The 26,829-nt window shown below is 46.4% G+C and overlaps 1 protein-coding gene across 1 annotated transcript in view; it reads left to right on the forward strand.

Annotated features, from left to right (window-relative positions):
* lyst (lysosomal trafficking regulator) overlaps positions 1–26,829 on the forward strand; it is a gene marked incomplete at its 3' end in the record, with an annotated part of 87,343 nt that overhangs the window by 60,259 nt on the left and 255 nt on the right. The window contains exons 25-54 of the mRNA XM_080849072.1: positions 3,246–3,426; positions 4,470–4,639; positions 5,437–5,667; positions 6,692–6,858; positions 8,432–8,581; positions 8,881–9,036; positions 9,657–9,848; positions 10,416–10,609; positions 11,300–11,509; positions 13,508–13,684; positions 14,126–14,202; positions 14,504–14,692; positions 15,236–15,381; positions 15,676–15,772; positions 16,019–16,080; positions 16,361–16,416; positions 16,774–16,926; positions 17,677–17,921; positions 19,237–19,303; positions 19,572–19,728; positions 20,983–21,123; positions 21,467–21,684; positions 21,869–22,099; positions 22,402–22,591; positions 23,301–23,437; positions 23,893–23,991; positions 24,971–25,110; positions 25,229–25,326; positions 26,013–26,169; positions 26,504–26,575. Of these exons, the coding sequence (XP_080705198.1) occupies positions 3,246–3,426; positions 4,470–4,639; positions 5,437–5,667; positions 6,692–6,858; positions 8,432–8,581; positions 8,881–9,036; positions 9,657–9,848; positions 10,416–10,609; positions 11,300–11,509; positions 13,508–13,684; positions 14,126–14,202; positions 14,504–14,692; positions 15,236–15,381; positions 15,676–15,772; positions 16,019–16,080; positions 16,361–16,416; positions 16,774–16,926; positions 17,677–17,921; positions 19,237–19,303; positions 19,572–19,728; positions 20,983–21,123; positions 21,467–21,684; positions 21,869–22,099; positions 22,402–22,591; positions 23,301–23,437; positions 23,893–23,991; positions 24,971–25,110; positions 25,229–25,326; positions 26,013–26,169; positions 26,504–26,575 (4,560 nt within the window). The remainder of the gene's footprint in view (positions 1–3,245; positions 3,427–4,469; positions 4,640–5,436; positions 5,668–6,691; positions 6,859–8,431; positions 8,582–8,880; positions 9,037–9,656; positions 9,849–10,415; positions 10,610–11,299; positions 11,510–13,507; positions 13,685–14,125; positions 14,203–14,503; positions 14,693–15,235; positions 15,382–15,675; positions 15,773–16,018; positions 16,081–16,360; positions 16,417–16,773; positions 16,927–17,676; positions 17,922–19,236; positions 19,304–19,571; positions 19,729–20,982; positions 21,124–21,466; positions 21,685–21,868; positions 22,100–22,401; positions 22,592–23,300; positions 23,438–23,892; positions 23,992–24,970; positions 25,111–25,228; positions 25,327–26,012; positions 26,170–26,503; positions 26,576–26,829) is intronic.

Consider the following 26,829-nt stretch of genomic DNA (forward strand, 5'->3'; position numbering starts at 1 on the left):
CTCTTGTGGCCTCATCATCTCCCAGAATATCTGAGTGGCCAATCTTAATCCCCCTCTTAAGAACACCTGGCTGGCCTCCTGGGAACAAGGACAAGGTCCTTTGGGCTCTTCTCAACCTGCCAGCCAAACCACTTGTTTGAAGAGCTGTATTATGCCTCTCTGATGTCTCCTTACATCAAGGGAGGCTTTATCCTATTCTCGTCACGGATTACACATCTTAATGGATTGTGAAAAAAAAAAATGTAATTTATTTTTTTCATTTCTTAAGGGAGGTCCATTTCCACATCAGTGGTCTCCATTTAGGCAGACCTGCATCCTCTCTTTGTAGAAGTTTCTCCTGCTGCCGTCTCTTTGCTGTCTTCCCCATGGAACGCCGTCTCTAATTAGACTTTATCTTCTAGTTGAAGTGCTCATCTGCCATTAGTCTCCCAGAAGCAAAAGAGCCTGGGCTATCTGCACACAGCGTGGCTTTCATCCGCTGTCCCATTCTCTGCCATCTTTTATTGTGGCCTTTGGTCACTGGCTCTTCCAAGCATTTATTTTTGTCTCCATCGGGCCTTTTATCTGTGCGACCTACGCTTTGTTCACCGTCAGCCTGCCTAGGTAAGCCTGCCTATGTAAGCCTGCCCTGTGCACACAGTCTGTGTGTTTACAGTGTTTGCAGTTCAGGTGGTGGGAACATTACAAAGTGATAGATAAAGGAGGGGAAACAAGAAGGTTTTGTAATACCTCCGGAAAAGCACTGTGACCTGTTCACTTTAGTCAGACAAACAAATACTTCCTGAGTTCAATACAAAAACAGCTCCCCATAATCAGCAATCAAATTTCCTTTTTTCCCAGCATGAGTTGATGTTTGGCTTGGAGCATGTGTGTGTAGAGCTGTACAGGTACTTTGAGAGCCAAGCCCTACAGAGAGCAGCATAGCTCCCTCCGGCCTGAGGCCATGCTTGGACATACCATACTCGATGGGATGGTGCTTTTAGATGTATGATTTGTGAGGGATTATTTGTAGTCCGCCGGTATTTCTTGAAAAAAAAATCCTGATAGGACGAATAAGATCCCGGTGCACAGCGGCGTGTACATTATTCCGCTGGTTATTATACGGTTACTTGGCAAAACGATAAACGATTTTCTTTCTTGTTTTAAGATTTCGTAGCAAAATTGTTCTTCACAGAAATAGAGTTTAAAGTTTTAGGTGTTGCATAGCAACATATTGCTTGCTAACTTTGAATTACAATGAATTTCCGTTACAATAAGTGAACGGGTTACGTGCAGAATGATATGAAAGATGTGAATCTGAAGCACAAAACCCGTAGTCAATGGCAGAAGTCATTTTTCATTTTCAGCGGCCATTATCAAATGTTTGTCCAGTCTTTACTAAGTAAACGTCTATCTTTCAATCACCTCCCTGTCTCCTGTGGGTCTGCATGAACACAGCAGCACAGGAAAGAGCGACAGGGAAGTGTGTTACAAAGTCCATAGTCTTTGCTATGTAAACATTGTGGTCCCTCACACACCCCCTCCTCTCTTCTCCTCCCTGTCTGAGGGCCATTGCTCTGGTCATTATTATCCTCTCTGCCACTAATTGGCACTAATGTGACCCCACTTACAGGAGCAGTGGATCACTCTGTTCACATACAACCACAAAATAGCCAAGGCCCACAATGGAACAGGAAACAGGGACCCTATGTTTCTTGCTCAGAGTGAATACAAGATTACCAAGCACTCTATCTATGTCAAGCAGGACCATAACATATACTTTGTATAATTATGAGGGCCTGTGCATCAGTAGTTTGTCTGACAGAATTTATACACATAAGCCAGGGCAAGGACAGGTCATGCTTAACTTAGGTTAGCTAGATACTTTATTAATACTGAAGGAATCTAAGGTTAGTACGAAACACGGAAACAAACAGTACGCGACAGTGACATTATAATCACCATGACGACTATTGAGAACTGTACATAAAAGCAGAAAGGGCAATGAACACGTGAAGGTTGTGCAAGTAAAGAAACATGACGGTGCAAAGCTGTGTGTGTGTGTGTGTGTGTGTGTGTGTGTGTGTGTCTCAAAACCATAATTATAAAAGGGTAAAAACTGGAAGGTTCAAATCGTTCAGACAGTCCAGGCAAACTGAATATCAAAGATTCAAAGCACATTGGCACACTGCTATCATTGGGAGATGTGAAAGAGCTGTATGGCCCTGACGACAAAGGACGTCGAGCAGCACTGTCACAGCCTGCCACTAAACATGTTCCTCTGCTTTACGATCGTCATGCTGTGGGTGGTTGTCATTGTCCATGATGTTCAGGGTCATTCTTTCTGCTACTGACACTAGGGGAGTTTAAGCCCATGGCAGCCCCAGAACCCTTATCGTAACGGTGTTAATTATCGGACGGCAAACGTTCACGTTGTCATGTGAATCCTTTATTAAACTGAAGTTATAGATTGTTAATCCATTATTAAACTTAGCATTTTGATTGTTTAACAGAATGGCCGATGTTTGACACTGTCCGATAGCCGACATAGGTATGCTAAGAGTCCGGGTTATTCCCAGAGTAAAGCATGGACCTCTAAGTAAACACAGCTGTGTGTTTTAAATCATGCAAGCCTGTTGGTTGTGCAATTTTCATACAAACTGTTTGTTTACTTATCTCTGGATATCAGCACCTTCATTCATAGCTTACATAAAATGTCTATTTTCGGCTCAGCAAAATATTAAAACATGGGCTGCTACAGGAAAGCATTGCAGAGAAACAGCCATTTAAATAGCTTAACTTTCAGCGTGCTCGAAAAACAAGCCAATCTTAGTCTCTTCCTTTTTCAAAAATAAGTGTAATATCACCACTGTGATTTGTTAAGCTTGTCTGTGTTGGTAGTTTTCAAAAGTGTTTGAATATGCTCCCATTAGACTCCCACGTAAGTCATGCTTTACATGGTGTGGGTTTTAGTCTGCTCCATACTAAAATCAATTAAATAGATTTAGAAATGAAGCCCATAGGATGTACCATTAGAATGGCAATAAAATATGACAATCAAAGACAATCACTCATTGGGAGGGACACATGCAAAATAGCATTTGTGGGCACTTGTCTGAAGGTGTCAGTTCATCTAAATAAACTATGAACAAATGTTGTGTTTTCTTAGAAGAAAATAATTGCTGACTTTGTCTGTCGGTTTATCTATATTTATGCATGTATATGTATATATATTTTTACGTGTGTGTGTGTGTGTGTTTTTCCAGGTCCAGCACGGAGGACTGCCTGGTGCTGGTGTGCTGTGGGCTCTATGAGCTTCTGCGGGGAGTGCTGCTGCTTCTGCCTGACCTCATGCTGGAGGACGTGATGGATAAACTTATCCAGCCAGAGGCGCTCATCGTGCTCGTCAACCATCCATCCCCACTCATCCAGCAGGGCGTCATGAAGGCCAGTCTCTACGCTCTCCATCTTACGCTGCCACCTGCTCTGGGCCTGTGCACTTGTTTGAATCATGTCTGTATACTCAAGATAGAAAAACAGATTTGCTTAAATAGGCCAAGCCCAGGCTCTCAAAGTAGTGTGTGAATAATTGAAAAAGCCTTCATTCACAGGGAACACATTGAAAAGCCACGGGCATTTCAGCTTTCTTTTAGTATTCTTGTTGAAATGCTGCAATAATTTTGACTGGAACTGACAGTGGTCTGAGTTCAGACCAGGAAGTTTATTCATTTTTATGTTGAGGCTCATGTATAGTTATGTAAATACATCCAATGTCTCAGCATAATAAAACAATAGAAACATACAAAATATATATATATCTTTATGTTAAAGTAGTCTTCCAGTGACAACTATTTCCATGCTCATCGTCAGGTAGCTCAACAATGTCTGCCAGGACATCTGTCAGAAAATCTATAACCTGCTGCACATGGGTCCATGAGTCCTGGCCCCTTTTCTGTGGCCTCCTCTTCTCTCCTCTCCTCTCCTCCCTCTCTCTCTCTCTCCGCTCCTCTCCTCCCTCTCTCTTCTCCTCTCTCTCTTCTCTGTTCTTTCCTCCTTCTCTCACCCATTTCGTCTGTGTTGTCACTCTTCTTGCTTTCTTTATCCTTATAATTGCTCTCATTGCCATTCTTGTCCTACCCTGCTTCCTTCCCTCTCTCCTCCTCCGCTTTCATCTTCTCAATGATTTCTTACTGCTGGATTTCTGTTTTATCTATTGTGGTTATTTTTTTTCTTCTTCCATCATGTATTTTTGATCTACTCAATATGTTCTGCTCTTTATGTTTCTCTTCTCTTATCTATGTACTTTCATGTTTCCTTTCTTGTGATGTTGTAGAAAGTTGAATGCCACTGCTAGTGGACTCTGGCTAGTTGATTGCTTGAGGTGCCCTCTTCTCGAACCGATGTGTTTGGCAAGCAGATCAGAGAAGTAAATATCTTATTACCTCTGCTGTCCCACAACATAACTCTCTCCACTCCCATTCCTCGTGCAGCTGTTGGACGCCTACTTCAGCCGAGCCTTTAAGGAGCAGAAGGAGAAGTTCCTGAAGAACCACGGCTTCTCGCTGCTGGCCAACCAGCTGTACCTGCACCAGGGCACTCAGGGTTTGCTGGAGTGCTTCTTGGAGATGCTGTTCGGTCGGCCCGTGGGGCTTGAGGAGGAGTAAGTGTTTACCAGGCAAACCACATACAACTTTTAAGCACTTTAAAGAATGAGAGAATGCGACCCTTTTACCCCAAAAGAGTGTTCAGCCCAGTAGTTGCGTGAACCTGGAATGATTTTACCACAAGGCTCTGTAAAACCAGTAGGTTTTTCCTATTTGCGCTAAACAAAAACCGCTTCCACTTGGATTGTTGTATTCATGGTGACTCAATGCGGATCAGTGAGATTGTTGGAGCTGCTTTTACTGTAACTCTCTGTCTCATCCGTGGCCTTACCTGAGGTATAAAACAAAGGGAGACAGAAAGTCATGAGAAATTGCTAGCCAGTCGACTAATTGAGTGCTAGCTGCCTACAGCACAGAAATGTTATGCATATAAGAAGAGATATGATAAGAGAGGGAGGGATGCCTGTACATCATAATAGAAGTGGTGACCTGTGTCATAGAGAGAGAGAGAGAGATGCAGCATTAAAAATTCATCTGTCTGGCCCATGCAGACTGAATGGAGAAATATTCTCCAACTTCTTTAGTCTGCTTCACACTAGTCATGACTCATGGAATTCGCGGTCGTGAATCATTGAATTCAACGACAATCAAAGAGATGTCTCACAGAGCTGAAATAATACAGCATTTATCTCACATTAAACCCAAATATCATTGCATTCTTTACAAGTTATTTAGATTTGACAATTCTATTATAGTTTCAGTTTAAATTTGAGGCCAACTTCAAACTTGGTCTCTTTATCGCTTGTCTTTTCTTCCCTTTTCTCTCCCATTTCCTCCTCTCCCCGTCTCCCAGTCTGGACCTGGAGGAGATGGAGCAGATCTCTGCGTTCCGGAAGCGCTGCATCATCCCCGTGCTGGGTTTGATCGAGAACTCCCTATACGAGAACTCGCTGGTGCACAACGCCCTGTGTGTGCTGCTCCAGCTGCTCAACGCCTGCCACAAGCTGGCAGACATCTTACTGGACCACGGCCTGCTCTACGTGCTCTTCAATGCACTGGCCACACTGAATGGCCTAGAGAACGGGTGAGAACCATCACAAAAAAGAACCGGCCAATTGGACAGGGGCACTGTTCAGACTAAAGGGCGTGTTATGTAGAAACTGCCCTTTTAGACTCGTACATACATTTGTACGCGGTACTAATCCAAAATGGGCAAAAAAGAGGGGTCGCTGTTTGTCGAGCCATGTGATTCAGCATGACAGAAAAGTTTAGGGGTTGGCAAATTAGGCCGATGTGATTTCAAATGTCTGAGTGACGTATTTTGTGATGAAACAACAAAACTTGTATTTCGAACAACAACTACTTTATCTACAAGAATGTATAACATCAACATTTAATGGTCAATGCTTCGAAACTCATTACAATTTCAGCGAGTTGGTGATTGTGTAACTTCCAGAACTTTAACATTCATTACAAATTCATATTATGTCTACCTTGTTAGTGATCTATTTGTCGCTATGTGTATGTGTGTAATAATTCAATTCAATTCAATTTTATTTGTATAGCGCCATAAAAATACAATTGCCTCTAGGCGCTTAACAGAACCCAGAGCCTAAACCCCCTTAGTGCATGCACAATGGCAACAGGGGCAAGAAAAAACTCCCTGTTAGGCAGGAAAAAACTTTAGGCAGAACCACGGCACATAAGAAAGAGAAGACAGAGAAACATTTCAGTGGTGGCAATAATGTATATTGTATATAAATGCTAGCATAGGGTATTGGGTAGAGTAGGTGTACGGCACTGCAGTGGCGCTGGGTGCGATTGGCCGAAGGTTTCTCCAGGTAGACCAGGTGGAGAGACTACAGCAGCGTCCCATAGCGGAGATAGTCCTTATTAGTAGGGAAAGAAAAGGAAGAAAGTGAGTGGGTAGAGTTCAGCTGTCCATGTGCGTAGATGCGGAGTGGTGGGGGTGAGGAGCAATAGTTCCACTTCCATCAGCGATTTGAACATGCTATAAGGGAGAGAGAATAATGTGTGTGTGTGCGTGTGTGTGTGTGTGTGTGTGTGTGTGTGTGTGTGTGTGTGTGTGTGTGTGTGATTTTATACAGGATTTCCCCCAGTGACTACCGGCTGCTGATGTGTGACATGCAGCAGCTGCTGGTGGCCGTGACCATCCACTCCTGCAGCTCGTCTGGCGCCCAGTACTTCCGCATCATCGAAGACCTCATCACTCTGCTGGGCTTCATGCAGACCAGCAAAGTCCACCGCACTCAGGGTAAGCAAACACTTCACCTGTGCTTCTACACTATATCTGTGCAGCGTGCTGTCAGAGTGCAGTCATCCTTCAGGATGCACAGGGTAACACACACACACACACACACACACACACACACACACACACACACACACACACACACACACACACACACTACAACTACTTCACTATATCTGTGCAGCGTGCTGTCAGAGTGCAGTCATCCTACAGGATGCACAGGGTAAACACACACACACACACACACACACACACACACACACTACAACTACTTCACTATATATGTGCAGCGTGCTGTCAGAGTGCAGTCATCCTACAGGATGCACAGGGTAACACACACACACACACACACACACACACACACACACACACACACACACACACACACACACACACACACACACACACACACTACAACTACTTCACTATATCTGTGCAGCGTGCTGTCAGAGTGCAGTCATCCTACAGGATGCACAGAGTAAACACACACACACACACACACACACACACACACACTACAACTACTACACTATATCTGTGCAGAGTGCACTCAGGGTTACGTCAACACTTCACCTGTGCTACTGTATATCTGTGCAGAGTGCTGTCACAGTGCACTCATCTTACAGGACGCACAGGGTACTCAACCTCTACAACTAACACAATATCTGTCCAGAGTAGTTTAACAGTCTGTGTTCCCTGCTCACCCTGTAGTATGATGGCAAACACTACAACCAATACGCTATGTTTGTCCAGAGTAGTTAAACAGTGTGCTGTCGTACTATAGGACGAGCAGGGTACACACACACTACAACTACTACACAGCACTACATGTGTCATGGTGGTGCAGTGGTTAGCGCCTGTTTGTAAGTCTATTTGGATAAAAGCCTCTGCTAAATACCTGACCTTTACCTATATATTTGTTCAAAGTAGGAGAAAGTGTGCCATCATGTTAGAGGATGCAGGGTACACGAATATCTCTTGATATAAATCGTGCGTCACCCACACACAGCCTGCGCCACCCTGCACCAACACACACACTGAGCTCAGGGACCATGTACTGTTGCACCAAACACAGACTTACACACAAACATCAGGCCAACTCTGAGTGCACTCAAACACAGTGTACTGTCAAACGTTACACCCAGTGCATTCACATTGGGCTCCACAGCACACATACAGAAACGAGAAACTGTTACTCTGCACTCATCACAGTGCAGTCACACTTGGTGCATAAGTCTCTGCACTCATTACAGTCACAGTGCCATCACACTTGGTGCATTAGCCTCTGCTCTCTGCTACAGGGTAGAGAGCTTCTAAGGTCCCCTGTGGTTAAAAAGGCTTTGGACTAAAGCTACTGAACCGCAGAGGACTGCCAACATCTCCACTTATTGCATTAGCTTTTATTGTTTCTTTATTTATACAAAGTAGTTTCTTTGAGATACAATCTCTTTTTCATGTCTGACCTTTCCAAAAATAGCGGCAGCGAGGTTCCAAAGTTTATTGTTGACGCTTGTGCGCTCGTAAGAATATATAAATAACCTGGAGTTCCTCGCTGCTTTTCCTTGTGTGTGTGCAGAAATGGCAGTGGCCCTGCAGTTCCGCATCCTCCAATCAGCCATCGAGTTCATCAAGACAACAGCCAATCAGGACCAGAAGCTGAGCAGCCCAGTGCAAATGCCCACGTCCCCTCACCATGCCATCTATCCAAAACGCAAGAGCATCGCTGGTGAGTGCAACACCTCCGCATGTGGTCACCTTTTGGAACGGTCACTAGCGTCAGACGTCTGTCACGTCATCAGCTCCTCCATCAGTTAATTAACTTCCTGTTCTGTGTCTCCCCTGAACATAGCATCATTAGGAGCAGGAATACAGGAATAATAATACTGTTCATTCTATGGTTTTGTGTTTTACATTTGACTTTACTTGTAGTCTTTTAGTCTGTAGTCTGATCATGAATTTAGATCACTCCACTTCATGGTTCTGTACCTTACCACCCCTCCCTCCCTCCATCCCCGCCTACCCAAGGTTCAATGGGGCTGAAAGACTCCATAATCCCCCGCATTCCCCGTCAGCACTCCTACGGGCAGATCCCCCTGCCGCTCCATTTAAGCTACCTGACCCTGGACTCCCCGCGTCCATCTCCCAAGGGGTCTCCATCCTATTTCTTTCCCAGTGATTCAGGTAGCCCCAACCCCCCCTCCCTCCCCCCACCCCCTCTGCTCAGGGTGGGCCTGCTCTCCGGCTTGCAGTGCAGTGAGCTGACAAACCACCAAGCTGCTGCATGTGGAAATGGTTTGGTTTGGTTTGGCTTGGTTTGGCTTTAACTTGCCCAGTACACTCACAGCGTACCGGTGCCAGCTTTTTCATCAATTCATATTCACCCATAGCAACTGAGGTCATGTGGTGGGACAAACAACTGTGTTGTTCCCAGGATGGCTGTACTCACCCGTGATATGTATGGAGAGAACTTTAACATTGCGAACACCTTTATGATGAACCTAACCTATTTTGAGACCACACATGAGTTTGCCATTGATGACGCAGGGATGATCAGGCAGGTCTACAGCATGACTAATCATCTGGTTTGAACTACACTGAAGACTCTCCAGAAGCAACCAATGCAAACAGGGCTTTGTCCTCTGCTTGGCATTGGTTATAGTGTTTGGTATTTGAACCATTCAAATTTCAAACCACTTTCTGGGACTCATTTGCATTGCATTTGTGTCTCTGTTTGTCTTGGTGTGTGTGTGTGTGTGTGTGTGTGTGTGTGTGTGTGTGTGTGTGTCTGTGATGTACATCAGGCCGTCGGCGTTTCTCTCTGGTCCAGTCGGACTCGCTGCTGATGCGGATGCGTTCGGTGGCCAGTGACGAGCTGACCCAGATGATCCAGCGGCGCATGAGTCAGGAGAACCCCATCCGGGCCAGCGAGACCGAGTTCGTCCAGAGGCTGCAGCGCCTGGTGGTGTTGGCTGTCAACAGGCTCATCTACCACGGTGAGCACACACACACACACACACACACACACACACACACACACACACACACACACCAATACTCTCACCGTTGCACATGCCATTCAGTCCTTCTTCTCTCGCATAATGTGAATGCCAGAGATTTTCATAGCTTCACTTCTATAGCTTCTTCTTCTTCTTCTGTAACATCATCTGACTGCACAGGCAGGACCTGAAGCAGTGTCTTTTAAAAAAAAGTGGATGAACTAGGAGGCGAAGCAGATTTTTGAATCCTTCCAAAAAATCTTTCAGATGATTTAATTGTCTAGCTTGGAGAGTTTGAGTGATTTCCATTTTATGCATTCAGCAAGTACTTGAAATTCAGTTACTGAAAATGACCCGTGCTGCTTTTCGGATGGTTTAAGTGACAGATTTAATTTAATTTAATGGAAATGTTTCTATCTGATGCGCACTGAAATAAATTAGACTCGACCATGATGTTTTATGTCTTCCCCTTTGCTTGTAAATCTCTGCTCACAAACTTTGTATAGCTTCACTCTTAATCTTCAGAAAGCTGAAGTCGATAACTCACTCATCATATCTCATCAGATGCCGACCAGGACTTCTTTGAGCTCCTGAATTTCCCAGAATCCCCAGAGCACTTCCCCACCACCCCTTTGTTTGGTGACCATTCCACGGAGGAGAACGGCTCCGCCCCGACCTCGCCCTCACCCCCAACCAACATGAAGACCTTCCAGAAGGACATCCTCAAGCTCATGATGGAGAGCATCAAAATCGGCCTGGTGTGTGTCCGTCATATACATCCACACATGCGCACACACACACACACACACACACACACACACACTTGTGACATGCGAACAGAGCGCTGATTCAAGATGATCTTGAATTGCTCATCAATTTAAGTTAATTCTGTGTTAGGTGTTCTTGGAACATTTCAGGCATTCCGACCAGTCCAAGCAGTCATTAATAGGGACGAGACCCATCACTTAGCAGAGAGAGAGATTTTAGTTTGAATCGTAGCGTAACTATTGTCTGAAGACTGTTACGCTTTGCCACTGCCTCTTTGTTATGTTCAGTGTGAACCCTGCCTTACAACAGCTACAGCCTCTGGTGTTACTGCAGGAGGGGGCAGCGGTGAGACTACGGATGTGTCTGCACTCTGATAGGGTGACCTTTGCTTGAGAGAAATTTCAGCCCAGGCTCTGTATTGTGTCTGTAGACAAAGCCATTTTTTTAATATGATGTTAGGTGTTGAGTCTGGGATGATAGTCACAGACAGAAATAGCATCACACCCATCCCAATGTCTCCATCTATGACAAGTGTGTTCAGCATGTCGATGTGTACAGGACTGTGGTATGTTAATCTAATACACAGTGGTGAACTGCATGTAGTTAGACATTATAGTGCCTTTATGAATGTAGCGTGTGTGTGTGTAACGTCAGTGTGTTTGTTTGTGTGTGTTTTTTAGGGCAGTCACGGTCGTGGCAGTGCCCCTCGGCAGCAGTGGCGGCGTGTGCTATGGTCGTGCCGGGACACGTTCCGCGTGCAGATCGGCCGAATGCTGGTGCACTCGCTCAGCCCCGTGCGGCCCCTGGCCCAGAGGAAGGACGCGCTGGAGTTCGTCCGCGAGCCCAGCCACCCTGAGATCCTCCGCGAGAGCCTCAGTCCTGGCCTGGAGGTAAGGGGAAGAGGCCTAGGGATGGGGGTGGGGGGGGGGGGGAGGGGGGGGGGAGAGACGGACAAGGGGGTCACAGCATCAGCAGCATCTGCAGAGTACAGTACTAATCAGTTTCCCAGATCAGAGAGATCAGACATCTGCAGCATCTTCAGTGTACTACACTATTACGGTTTCCATTCTCTTCTTCATCCCTCGGTAAGAGGAAGGGACCTGTAGTTGGGGATGTGGACTAAGTACTGATCAGTTTTCCATTTCCAGCAACCTGTAGAACAGTATTAGCCTGGAGGTAAGTGCAAAGGCCTAAGGAGGGGGATGGGAACCACGAGTCTGCACAAACATCTGCAGTGCGCTACAGAGTACTGATCAGTTTCCCATTAATACTAGTAAGGGCCTAAGGATGGGGATAGGGACAGGGACTGGGGCTCTGCAACATCCTCAGTAGCATCATCAGTGAACAACAGAAGTCTCTATTTTCTACTCCATCTCTGGAGGTAAGAGGAGGGGATCTGCAGTTGGGGATGTGGACTACAATCTTCAGTGTATTACAGAGTGCCGATCAGTTTCCCACTGCTTCTAGTGAGGGCCTAAGGATGGGGAAGGGGACTAGAGTTCTCCAGTGTCTGCAGAAGAGAACTGATCGGTTTGCCTTTTCGACAACGTGCCTGTGGCTATTATCACTCCTTGTAGTCATAGGAGATTGCTCTGCTGCTGCACTGTTACCATAGCAATGTGGATGTTGGCCTTTTGCGTGCCTTTGTTTGTTTTGATTGACAGCGAAGGTTATCAGAACTGAGTGCTTGTCTAGGAAATGGCTTTGAACAAAGAGATCACAAGGCATTTGTGCACGTACAACAACTGGATAGAAGAGGGCGAGAAAGAAAGAAAGAAAGAAAGAAAGAAAGAAAGAAAGAAAGAAAAAGAGAAAACAAAGAGAGGGAGCAAACTAGTGACATTTTAGTTTGTTTTACATGAATACTGTTTTGTAGACAGCTGACATCTTTCTGGCGTGACACAAATAAACAAGGAGAAAAAAAGAACATCTTCATGATTCTCACGAATTCCTGCCGTTTCCATGGTAGCAGTCTTTTGCTCCCCTTTTCTTTTTCTCCATCTCTGCTTCTGTCCATCTCTCCATCTCCCTCCCTCTCCACATCAAGAAGCTTCCCGCAGACAGCCGTCTCCCGTACACACACACACGCACACACGCACACATGCATATGGAGAAGTGTGACGAAAGAAGCAACGCTATTTAGTAACATGAGGTGTTCATTAACTTGCCGTTTGCTGATTTGCACTGTTAGGATACGAAATAATGAACTATGATTTGACATGAAATTTGCATTTCGTGGCATTAAATGTGGCAGTTCCTCTCTGGAGATGATTTTTCATAGGTGTTGTCTATAATTAGTACTAGATTATTAGTTGATTGATCTTTACACACATAGGCTGATTATTCAATGAGTACATCGTTACATAAATCATCAGATTGCTGATCGGTTTGTGTTACCAGTTCATGTAACTGTAGGTGAGAATACACTGGCCAGTGAGAATGGTGAATATGCTAAAGATATGGTTAAACATAAGAGCAGTTCAAAAGGGTCAAAAATAACAGCGGAAGAACCTTTTGAGAATGATGATGATGACAGCGCAGTTGAGGGGGATCAGATCGATAAAAGTGACCTCCTGCCCCCAGCCACTGTGTTTGACTGTGTGTTTGCCAGGATCAGGATGCCTGTGTGTGTGTGTGTGTGTGTGTGTGTGTGTGTGTGTGTGTGTGTGTGTGTGTGTGTGTGTGTGTGTGTGTGTGTGTGTGTGTGTGTCCGAATCAGGATGTTTTTATTGTCATTGCACAGCATCAGTCAGCACACACAGATATAGACAAAAAGAAATTAAATAGATAAATTCCTTTATGTAGTCAATATTGCACTACTCAAAGGTCAGATTAAGCAGTCTATTGTTCTTGTACTCAGCCTGTGCTTTGGTTCTGTTGCCCGGCAGCACGGCCCCAAGCTGGTCCTGTACCTGTACGAGCTGCTGCGCAACCACAAGGACAGCCTGAGCAAAGAGGAGCAGTCTGCCGCCAACACCTTCATGACCTCCCTCAAGCTGTGCGGCCATCGCTGCATCCCCCCCAACGCCCCACCCAAACCGGACTTGCTCAAGGCCATCAAGGAGGTAAGCACTCACCAGAAAAGTATGCAGCCACACACTTGATATGATGAGAGATGAGAGTGAACGTACACAAAACCTGCATGCACACATGTTCTGTTTTGTTTTGTCCTTATGCAAAAGGAGGTATGCACTCACCGAAGACACGTACACACACAGATATGTTTTGATTTTTATGTCCTTATGCAGTTATGCATTTGTAAACATAAACATACACCTTGCACATGCACAAACATGTGGAAGCATAAACACACACTGCCTCATGCCTCGAGTACACCAGAGGGCATTCTTGGCGCAGCAATATTTGTTTGTTAACATGTACTGAAGCAAGCAAACAAACTCAGTTGCTCATCTACTCCTCTTAGTCCTGTGGATAAAAAAAGCTTTTGTTTACTGCACTGCTGAAGCCAGTTGATGCTTTAATATGACCACATCCTGTACCCACAGGAACAGCTTAAATACGAATCAGAGGAGAAGACCAGCAAAGGAGCCTGGGAGAAGAAGATGACCAGCACCCAGAAGAGGTGAGAGAGAGTGGGCTGATGGGGAAGCGTAGTTTTAGTTTAGCTTCTCTCATTCCTCTTTTCAGTGAAAGACACACTTAAACTCCTAAACCCAGCCGGCTCCCACATCACACCACACAAATTAACCAGAGGAAAAAGAGTACGGAGCTTTTCGATGCAAACCCATTCTTACCCACTGACTGCCAGCCAGCTCGGTGCTCTCCATGGCAACACGACTCTGCTCGCTTCACCGCTGCTCTAACCCCCACACTCCCACCTACCCACCCTCCATTCACCGCGTGTCCTTCTCCCTAACCCACAGCCTTATGCAGAGGCTGGACGGCAAATCCAAGGACATTTCCAAGATTGCGGCGGACATCACGCAGAATGTGTCCCTTAGGCAGGGCATGGAGAGGAAGAAAGTCATTCTGCACATCCGTGGCCTCTACAAGACGGACCTGAGCGCCAGCCGCCACTGGCAGGAGCTTGTGCAGCAGCTCGCACACGACCGGTGCGTGGAAGCCAACACACACACACACACACACACACACACACACACACACACACACACACTCTCCCTCCTTATAGTCCACGCTCAGGCCTACAGAATTACAGCAGACGTGATTATTGCCTCGTTCAAACCCCATATGATGTCTATAAATGACATCAGCTGTAACTGTGTAGGCACACACAGTAGAGTCTATTTGAACCATGCATGTAACAAGGGTATTTCAGACTTAATGGGAGAACTATGCTGTACCAAGGCTATTACAGACTTAATGGGAGAAGACTGTGTGGGGGTGTTGCTGCATACATGTGAATTTATGGTTCTGTGTGTGTGTGTGTGTGTGTGTGTGTGTGTGTGTGTGTGTGTGTGTGTGTGTGTGTGTGTGTGTGGTGTGTGTGTGTGTGTATACATGCACGTGTATACATGCACCAACACTCGTGTATGCATATGTGTGTGTGCGCATGTGTGTGTGTGTGTGTGTGTGTGTGTGTGCATATGTGTGTGTGTGTGTGTGTGTGTGTGTGTGTGTGTGTGTGTGTGTTTCAGGGCTGTGTGGTACGACCAGGTGTCCTATCCTACTTCGTGGCAGCTGGACCCCACAGAAGGCCCCAACCGTGAGCGGCGGCGGCTGCAGCGTTGCTACCTCACCATCCCCAACAAGTACCTGCTCAAAGACCGCCAGAAAATGGAGGGTGAGGCCCACTCACACACACACACACACACATACAACAGCCTCTCTCTCTCTCTTTCTCTCTCTCTCACTCACACTCACACACTCTCTTTCTCTCTCTCTCTCTCTCTCTCGCTCTCTCACACATGGCCTTGACCCTGCTTGCTCTTGCTCTTAGACTGCTGTGGAATATGTATGCTTCTGCTTGCCACTAAAACCCTTTTCTCTCTCTCTCTCCTGTGTGTGTGTGTGTGTTTGTGTCTCTCCCTCTCTCCTCTCTCTCCTCTCTCTCTCTCTCTCTCTCTCTCTCTCTCAGAGTCAGTGAGGCCGCCGCTGGCGTTTCTGTCGGAGGATAAGACCCACTCCTCATTCTCCTCTACGGTGAAGGACAAAGCCACCAGTGAGCCCATCAGGTATGCTGCTCTCGCTCTCACTCTCACTCTCAATCTCTCACTCTCACTCTCACTCTGGGTGGTGCCAGGGAACTGAGGGCAGATAAATGGAGTGGGAGGTGCAGGCTGTCCTGATTCAATGACCACAATAGAATTAGTTTGCATAATTTGGTTAACAACCAAGCTCTATTATAACGTGTGTGTGTGTGTTAAATTGAGGAGTATGGGTATGATTTGTGAAAGATATGAAAATGTTTAACTCTCCAGGTTTACCAGACGGTGCATCAGTGTTGCTCCGTCCAGAGAGACGGCAGGAGAGCTTCTACTGGGTGAGTGTACTCTCACTCTCTCTCACACACACACACACACACACACACTCTTCTCATGCATACATTTCCACATCCAACCTTAAACGCTGTAACTCTTCCTTAATGCCTTTCCTTCTCTCCCTCTCGCTCTCACACACACACACACACACACACACACAATCCCTCAAACCTACATAATCATCACTCCCACAGGACCCTTGACATCCTGTCTGCTCTCTAATTCTCTTTCTGTGTGTGTGTGTGTGTGTGTGTGTGTGTGTGTGTGTGTGCACGTCCACAGGGAAGACTGGGATGTACTTTGTAGAGGATAACGCAGCTGAGGCCCATGACATTCAAGTAAGCCCATTTGTACTTCATACATAATGACATCTGTGTGTGTATCTGTCTATCTGTTTCCCAGTTGGTCTCTGTAAATATAGTCACTATGTCACTATGTTTACACCCTGGGTTTGAGACCAGGTGGGGTGTCTGCTCTGTCCCCGTTCGCTACATAGACGCTATATGGCGAGACGTGTATGTGTGTGTGTGTGTGTGTGTGTGTGTTTGTATGTGTGTGTCTCTATCTGTCTGTGTGAGCCCAGGGCATGTTGACCCTTTCACTTAATTATCATTAGTGTGTGTGTGTGTGTTTGTCTATCTCTGTGTGTTGGTCTGTGTGTGCATATTAACCCATACTGTACTGCACGGTGGCAGACCCCGCATGGCGAGACGGAGCCAGCCTCGTTCTCCTGGACGTACGAGGAGGTGAAGGAGGTGCACAAGCGCTGGTGGCAGCTGAGGGACAACGCCACTGAGATCTTTCTCACCAATGGCAGGACGTTACTACTGGCCTTCGACAACACCAAGGCAAGGCCCACACAGCCCTCTACAGTATACACCAGTTACACCCACATACACACACACACACACACACCACCCACTCCCTTCAGTTTACTCACACATGTAAGTGGGTGCGAGCTAAGTGTAGTTTCAACTCCATTTCCAAGCCCCACCTTAATAACGTGTGACCAATGCCAGTGACAGGATCATACTGCTGGCATTCGACAACACCAGGGCAAGACCAGTGCAGCCTTCTTCCATAAACACTGATGATACCTTCCATCCCATCCTTTCAGGTTAGAGTGGGTAAGGGTATGCAAGCTCAGTGTAGTTTCAACTCCATTTCCAAAGCCCATTTTAATAACGCAAGATAAGAAGGAGGTAATAATACTATGCCTTTTCCTTCGAAGCAGATGGTTCTTTCAGGAAATTAAAATATGACAGAGTTTTGGCCTTAATGAAAGATGCTTGGAGGATGCGCAATAACTCGCAGACTTAAGTGAATTTTAAATGTTGAAGTTGCCAGAAGATGTTTTTTTTCGTATTGTGTTCCATCTCCCATCCTCTACCTCTGGAAGTTTAAGGGGTTAAATCAAGGAGATCTGTTGAAGTTGAATTGGTTCCATACAGCTTGTTAAAAAGTTCAGATATTTTGAATGTTTATCCAGTACTCACCTAAAGATCCTCCTGCTTCTCATCGGATGGGATGAGATGAAAAGCAAACCTGTTATGGTGGCACGGTGAAAATCATGTACCAATGTACCCCTCCCACCTCAGTTCCGTGACGACGTGTACCACAACATCCTGACGTCGGACCTGCCCAACCTGCTGGAGTACGGCAACATCTCGGCACTGACCCACCTGTGGGGCTCGGGCCAGATAACCAACTTTGAGTACCTGACGCACCTGAACAAGCACTCCGGACGCTCCTTCAACGACCTCATGCAGTATCCCGTCTTCCCCTTCATCCTTCGCGACTACACCAATGAGACCCTCGACCTGCATGACCCCAACATCTACAGGTGCGCCACGCTCCCTTACACACAAACACACACACACACACACACACCAATGAGACCCTCGACCTGCATGACACCAACATCTACAGGTGCGCCACTCTCCCTTACACACACACACACACACACACACCAATGAGACCCTCGACCTGCATGACCCCAATATCTACAGGTGCGCCACGCTCCCTTACACACACACACACACACACACACACACCAATGACACCCTCGACCTGCATGACCCCAATATCTACAGGTGCGCCACGCTCCCTTACACACACACACACACACACACACACACACCAATGACACCCTCGACCTGCATGACCCCAACATGTACAGGTGCGCCCCACACACACACACACACACACACACACACCAATGAGACCCTCAACCTGCATGACCCCAACATCTACAGGTGCGCCACGCTCTCTCTCACACACACACACACAATCACACACACGTGTATATAAGGAGGCTCTCATGGACTCTTGGAAGCACTCTCTTGCTTGGCTTCCAATACCCTCGGAACGAGGGCATACTGTAGTGTTACCTGGGTGAATGGTACCGAACCAATTAACCTGATCACATACTTGTTTAGCATAGACACGATACACCTCGAGCTCAAGTTGTTCTTTTGGGGTTTAACGGATGGAATATTCAGAGTGATCCTTGCAAGGTGAACAGAAATAGTCAGTTCAAAACAAAGATGGGATTGACATTTTCAACTCTTCAAAGCATGTCTGGTTAATGTCAGGGTCAGTCAGTTGATCTGCTTTAAATGGAGCCAGTGTTGCAGCGCTCTCTCAAAGTGGACCATGGACACAGGGGAGCACGTGGTCACTTCCTGATGTCATAATCAATACCCCCACTCTGTCCGAGGAGGAACTGTCTTCTTGTGTGGGTCTGCCAGAGACCATCAAACAGTTTTGGAAATTTCCGTGCTCATGTTCTTAATTTGCCTTGTTTTTATTCATGATTGAAGTGGGTGGGTGGGGACTCTTTGGGCCTCAGGGGTTCCAAGTGGTGGTTATATTTTTTTCTGCACGGCAACAGTATGAGACCTGAAATTATGAGACACATGACGAGCGAATCTCATCAGACATAGGCTATTGATGTGCTGCCCCAAGAGGCCATCTAACTAAACATGAAGCCCTACACACACACAAACACACACACACACACACACGCACACATACGCAGTCCTGTAACCTGATTTATTTTATTGAATGACCTCAAACCATACACAGTCTCCTCAGACATCTGAAGTCGTTGGATGACCAGAGGATTATTGAGAGATCATGTGTGTTCTGTTCGATAGGAACCTCAACAAGCCAATAGCCGTGCAGTCAAAGGAGAAGGAGGATCGCTATGTGGATAACTATAAGGTAGCGTGTTTGTGTGTGTGTGTGTGTGTCTGTCTGTGTGTGTCTGTGTGTCTGTCTGTCTGTCTGTCTGTCTGTCTGTCTGTCTGTGTCTGTCTGTTGAAGTGTAATCATGTAGTAACTGCGTGATGTATGATGTTGCTGCAACTGGGAACAGATGATGTGAAGGGAGAATGGCCTGTGTGTTTCTATTGAGTGTATGTATATGTCTACAAACATACACTTGTATCTATGTATGTTAAAGTCTCTGTGTGTGTGTGTGTGTGCGCAGTACCTCGAGGAGGAGTATAAGAAGGGTGCCCGTGACGACGACCCTATGCCGCCAGTGCAGCCCTACCACTACGGCTCCCACTACTCCAACAGTGGCACTGTTCTCCACTTCATGGTCAGGATGCCCCCTTTCACCAAGATGTTCCTGGCCTACCAAGGTAACAACACCCATCCTATTTACCATGAATAAGACGCATTCACTGGCTTTCAGCATTAAATAAATGGTGCACCTGTGCTGATATACCGACATACTAGGCTGTGGGTTAATAACCAAGTGTAGATTTTGGCTTGCATCTGAATAATCATTTCAGCTAGAATCACAAAATGTACTCAGAAATTCACTTCAAAGTCTTATTGAAAGTCAAGTGAAATGTATAAAACAACGAAGTTGCAAGTGAACGAAATGAAACTATGTAGTTGCGTAGCTAGTAAAAGGTGGCTTATATTGTCTACTGAAGATGTATTTGCTCAGCAATTTGCCAGAGGAACCTTAAGCATGATGTATATGGGGAAAGCATTTCCACTGCCTACGGCTGCATTTGAAAGTCACCCATTAGGTGGTCCTGTTGTCCTTATGTTGGGCCACTTATTCAGGTCTCAATGGGCCTCGGAGGCTGTGTTCAAAAGAAATAAAGAAATCGAAGTATTGCTTGTTTTTAAAAATGTTATGGTAGGGTATTGTGTGTGTGTGTGTGAGGGGGGGGGCGTGTCTTAAGCAGGTATATCGTAAGGTCTGACAGCCATTGTTCGTGTTTTTGTATAATATACTTATAGGCTGCCCAGCACAGCTGCCCTGTTTATTTCTGTGCAAGGGTTCCGGCTTTCACCTTTGCACATGAAAGCCCACATGACTTAAAATACTTATTGTTGCCAGTTCAAACTCTTGCGTAACCACTGGACTAGTTTACTGCCCCAGATACTGTCTGCTGTTCAGCACAGTGGGACGTGCGTGATGTTTGCCCTATGGTTAGTGCAACACTAAGTTCAACATAAAATTAAAGGAAATTACACAGGCAACTAATAGGAAATGGTTCCATTTCAGAGTGTCCTTATTCACAGGCAGCTATTCGCATGGTAGAGGTTGTAAATATTTAATAATATGTAATGACCCCTGTATTGTTGGAATGGGCCTGGTCTTCAAACAGGGGCACTAATGTGAACTGAAGTGTCTGGTCTGATCTCAAAGCGGCAGGCCTTCAACACGAGAAATTAGCCATGAAAAAAGGTGTTCCACTCCTTTGAAGTCTGATTCTTTTTCCCAATCCTTCTCTACCCCCCCCCCCCTTCCTCTCTCTCTCTCTCTCTCTCTCTCTCTTCATTTCTCTCTCCCTCCCTCCCTCTCCTGCTGTTGATGTTCAGGCTGTGTGTAGTCGATGAAAGGGTTTTGTTTCTCTGTGTTTGGGCCCAAACAGATCAGAGCTTTGATATTCCTGACCGCACGTTCCACTCCATGAACACCACGTGGAGACTGTCCTCTTTTGAGTCCATGACTGACGTGAAGGAGCTCATCCCTGAGTTCTTCTACCTGCCAGAGTTCCTGGTCAACAGGGAAGGTCAGAACAGAATGGAGCTTCATGTGTTTGTAATACACTTATTGGGAGTGTATTGGCTACCAGATAGCACAGCACTTTTTTGTGAAATATTGGACATGATTTCATGATATTGAAAAAATGCCATTTTTTCTTAATTAATGTTGATGTTGATTCAATTTTTTTTCTCTACTTCAGGTGGTTTCTGGTTTAATTAATTTCAACTAATATTTCTCTGTTCCTTGTATTAACTCCTCTGCTTCAGAAAAACACAAATGTACTTGTTCTAGCTATTCTAACATATTCTTTCCCTCCCTCTCTGTCTCTGTGTCTCTCTCCCTCCCTCCCTCCCTCCCTCCACTCCCAGGCTTTGACTTCGGAGTGCGTCAGAACAGCGAGCGGGTCAATCACGTGAACCTGCCACCGTGGGCGAGAAACGACCCGCGCCTCTTCGTCCTGATCCACCGGCAGGCTCTGGAGTCGGACCAGGTGTCCCAGACGCTGTGCCAGTGGATCGACCTGACGTTTGGCCTCAAGCAGAAGGGCAAGGCGGCTGTGCACGCCATCAACGTCTTCCACCCCGCGGTCAGTGAGCCTCACGCCCTCTCCTGCTGATACTGTAGTAGGCCTGACCCTGAGCTTAGAATAGATAATAAAGATGTTTCGAGAGTATCCAGATCCAGCTTATTGACCAAGGTTTTTTGCATAGATTGCACTTAACCCCTTTGGTGCTTCCTCTGCCCGCCTCCCCTCCCTCTCTCCCCTGCAGACGTACTTTGGCATGGACGTGTCTGCAGTGGAGGACCCGGTCCAGCGGCGTGCACTGGAGACCATGATCAAGACGTACGGCCAGACGCCACGGCAGCTGTTCAACGCCTCGCACATCGGCCGTGCGGCGCCCAAACTCCTGCTGGAGGGGGAGCTGCCCGCCGCCATGGGCCTCCTGGTGCAGCTAGCCTTCAGGGAGAACCGCGAGCAGCCCAAAGAGATCACACACCCGGTACTGAAACATTCACACACACACATGTGTACAGACTATAACTGACTGACAGACAAGCTGACACACACATCTACACAGACTAGATGGTACTCGTTGATTACCTGCGGCCAAACCAGTGTTGTGCAAATTAAACTCGGAAGCAGCTTGGAAAAACTATGGAAAGAAATACGTAACACACACACACACACACACACACACACCCACACTACATATACACATAGGTCATGCTTTTGTAGTTAGCTATACTTACTATACTATAAGCTATAAGCTCTCTCTCTCTCTCTCTCTCCCTCCTTGCTCAGAGTCCGTTGCCGTGGGTGAAAGGTCTGAAGTGGGGGGAGTACGTGGGCTCCCCCAGCGCTCCAGACCCAGTGGTGTGCTTCAGCCAGCCCCATGGGGAGAGGTTCGGCTCCCTGCTCGCCCTGCCCACCCGCGCTATCTGCGGCCTCTCCCGCAAGTTCTGCCTCATGATGATTTACAGCAAGGAGCAGGGTGAGACACACATATACACACACACACACACACACACACACACACACACACACACACACACACACACACACAGTTATGCACATGCATTCACATTTCACTCTCACGCTCCGTCCATGCATGCAGTTCTACACATATACACCTACACACACACACACACACACACGCACACACACACACACACATATACACACAGATTTGTACACATGCATTCACACTTCACTCTCACCTTCACTCTATGCATGCAGTTATACACATACAGGTAAATTGTTTCTCGGGGGCAGACACACGCTTCAAGCTCAAACACCTGCACGTTCTCTCAAACACTAATAAACATTCAAACATGAACACACACACACACACACACACACACACTCATACGTGCAGGCATTCTCTCAAGCGAACAAACAGACACATTGATTTCTGTACTGTGCTGACAGGCCTCCCCTCGCTGGTGCGTCACAGCAGAGATAAACACAGACATCCTCATTACTGCCAGACACTCTTGATCTGTAGCAAATGCCTACAGATGAAGACCACACACACACACACTCACACACACACACACACACACACACACAGATACACACACACACACAGATATACACATACACACACACATACACTTTCTTACTCTCTCTCTCACATACCCTCTGTTTCACAATCTCACACTCTCACACCCTCACACACTAACCTCACCTCGCCCTTTTAGGCGTTAGGAGTATGCACAGCACAGACATCCAGTGGTCGGCCATCTTGAGTTGGGGCTACGCTGACAACATGCTGCGTCTGAAGAGCAAGCAGAGCGAACCGCCCATCAACTTCATCCAGTGCTCCCCACTGCACCAGGTGAGACACACACACTAACACACACACACACACACACACACACACACACACACACACACACACACACACACACATGAACATCCAGCCACACTTACCACCAACACCCACACACCACCCACACCAGTAGTGTGGGGGGAGGTCAGATGCATCTGCTTCTGAAAGAGAGGACCTCAGGTGGGGAGTAAGTGCATATTGTCCAATCTGTATTCCACCTGATGGATTATCCTCTCAGAGCTGTTACTCATTGTTGTTACCATTGGCAACACAGAAGCTTTTTCATTCTTAAGACCAATACCCATTTAGAAAACCGGAGTCTACATTGCCATATAGTCAGAGCACTTGTGAATCACTTTTTCCTATTGTTATTCATTATTTTGCTTTCCTCTCTCTCTCTCTCTCTCTCTCTCTCTCTCTCTCTTCCTTTCTCTCGCCCTACTCCTTGCGCCTGCCTGTAGGTGACCAGCTGTGCCTGGGTTCCGGACGGATGCCAGCTGTTCACGGGCAGCAAGTGTGGAGTCATTACCGCCTACAGCAACCGCTTCACCGCCACCACGGTAGGTTGCCGTGGCAACGCCCGGCTCCCTTTCTCCCCTCTCCTCTCCTCTCCTCCCCCGCTGCCCACCCAGCCACACGCCCACGTCTGCGATGGCTCCCTGTAGCGCGTAGCGACTCCATGCATCTCTCTCTCTCCCTTTCCCAATCCCCCTCCCTCTGTTTCCCACATTCTCTCCCTCTCTCCCCCTTTCCCAATCCCCTTTCCTCTTTCACACATTCACTCTCTCTCTCTCTACCCCTCTCTGTGCAGGAGGACTCTGGGTTGTGTGTGTAGTGGCCTCATTAGTCATATCTCCGGGTTGCCCTAGAAACACATTTCCCTCCCTCAACCTACAGGTGGCCCTATGTCTGCCCAACAGACTCACCACTGCAAACACACACACACACACACACACACACACACACACACACACACACATATTCTCACAAACAAACTGCTTTCAGTCCCCTCTACTGTACTGGCCTCCACATGACTTGAGCCTCACACATCTGTGTGTATCTTTCTGTCTCTCTCTGTCCTTTTTCACCTAAAGCCTACCTCTCCCAGTCTAGTGGCTTTACTCAACTCATATTGGCTTTGCTTATTCTCTCTCACCCCCCCTCCCTTCTCCCTCTCTCTGTCATCTGTCCCTTCTCTCTCTCTCTCTCTGTCATTTCTCCCCCTCTCTCTCGCTAGCTCTGTCATGTCTCCCTCTCTTCTTGGTTTTCCTTTGCTAGCTCAGTCCCCACTGATTCATACACAAAGGCTTCCTGAGACTGTAGGGTTCCTGTTCAAGGTCTTTTTGTGTATGTGTGTGAGTGTGCATGTGCGCCTGGAAACCATCTGATGAATTTCCTCTCTCTCTTCGCCTTGGTGAAAGCAACAGTGCTTCCTCAGACTATTCTCTCCCATCATCATCATCATTACCATCATCATCCCTGCCCCTTTCCGCATTATTCAATGGCCTCACTATATATTGTATGTGTGTGTTTCTGCAGCCGTCGGAGATCGAGGTGGAGTCGCAAGTGCACCTGTACGGCCACACGGACGAGGTGACGGGCCTGTTCGTCTGCAAGCCCTACAGCATCCTCATCAGCGTCAGCCGAGACGGCACCTGCATCCTCTGGGACCTCAACAGGTCTGTGAGAGAGCTGCTTTGTCTTCTAGAAACCCCCATTGTTGAAGGAGGGATGAAATATTAAATGTTGTTAACCCCAACATAACTATTCATGGTGTTGTGCTCTCTTCTCCTCCAGACTGTGCTATGTTCAAAGCCTCACTGGTCACAAAAGCCCTGTCAATGCGGTCTCCGCCAGCGAGACCACAGGAGATATAGCCACTGTGTGTGACTCCGGTAAGTGTCCCTTGTGTTAAAATGTCTAGTTACATATTGCAGTTATTCCCTGTGTGTGTGTGTGTGTTTGTGTGTCTGTGTGTGTGTTCTGATTTTAAATTGTATATGCATAACTGTATATGTTCTGTTCTGATTATAAATTAGAAACAAAAGTGAAATTGTTAGTCTGTGCTCAACATCAAAACATTTGCTTTAATCACAGCTTGAAGTCTCTCTGGTATTGATTTTAACACACAATGCTTTAGAAGAGCTCTCAAGAGCTTCATAGACTGTTAAAGTATGTTTCGGCTTTATTTTACTTTCTCAGATGTATCCAAAAGCATTAAAATGTTTTCGAGCTAGTGCCGTGTCAGTTTTTGTCCAATGGTTTATGTGAATTGGTGGAATAAAGACAGTCATCAGTCAGCAACTCTAACTTCACTCCAATGAATTAAATGCTCGTTTAGCACTTGGAATTAGCCCTTTGTATGAAACGGCTGTTGAAACCTGAAAAACATGTCCACCAATGTTGAAGTTTAATTAGCACTAGCAAAATGAGTTAAAATTACTTTAATTTCAGTAATGCAATTCACATAAAAATATGTTGACGTGTTTTGCATAGTTGGGCCAATGATTCATATAGTGCATGTCTTCAATGTTTTATGTATTTTGTAATCAACTATTTTTGTTTTTGTTTTTCTCTCCAGTGGGTGGTGGCAGTGACCTGCGCTTGTGGACGGTGAACGGTGACCTGATTGGCCACGTGCACTGCAGAGAGATCATCTGCTCCGTGGCCTTCTCCAACCAGCCGGAGGGCGTGTCTGTTAACGTCATCGCTGGCGGGCTGGAGAATGGCGTGGTCAGGTATGATTGTGCCTCCAGTCAGGACATAACACACATATCCTGCAAACTCATATGAAATGGATCACATGCTCTCAAATGTTTTTTTTATGAACGTTTGCTTGTGTTTATTGTGGTTTGTTTGATTTTCTTTTCGCTCTCTGATGTCTCTTTGTGTCTTTCTCTCACCTTCTGTCCCCTCCCCCTTCTCTCTTTCTCTCACTCACTCTCTCACACACACACACACACACACTCATCCACACACTCTCTCACACACAACCACACACACACAACCACACACACACACACTCACACACACACTCATCCACACATACATACGAACAAACACCATTCCTAGGCTGTGGAGCACGTGGGATCTGAAGCCTGTACGAGAAATCACTTTTCCGAAGTCCAACAAACCCATCATCAGGTATTGATGTTTGTTTTCATTCCTCACATCCTGTAATCTGATCCTCCGCAGAGACGCAACAGAGACCCAAGTTTCATTTTCCTCAAACAAACACAGAAGTGTTGAGCCTAGAGGGCAGTTTAAAATTAAAGATTTTCTTGGTATATTGTATATTTCCCGTACTTCAGTGATCTCATACCATACCATGTTTATAATGTTTAGTATGTATGTATGTATGTATGTTTAGTATGTATGTTTAGTGTGTATAATGTTTA

This window comes from Sprattus sprattus (genome assembly GCF_963457725.1).
Source record: "Sprattus sprattus genome assembly, chromosome: 12".
Taxonomy (NCBI): Eukaryota; Metazoa; Chordata; class Actinopteri; order Clupeiformes; family Clupeidae; genus Sprattus; species Sprattus sprattus.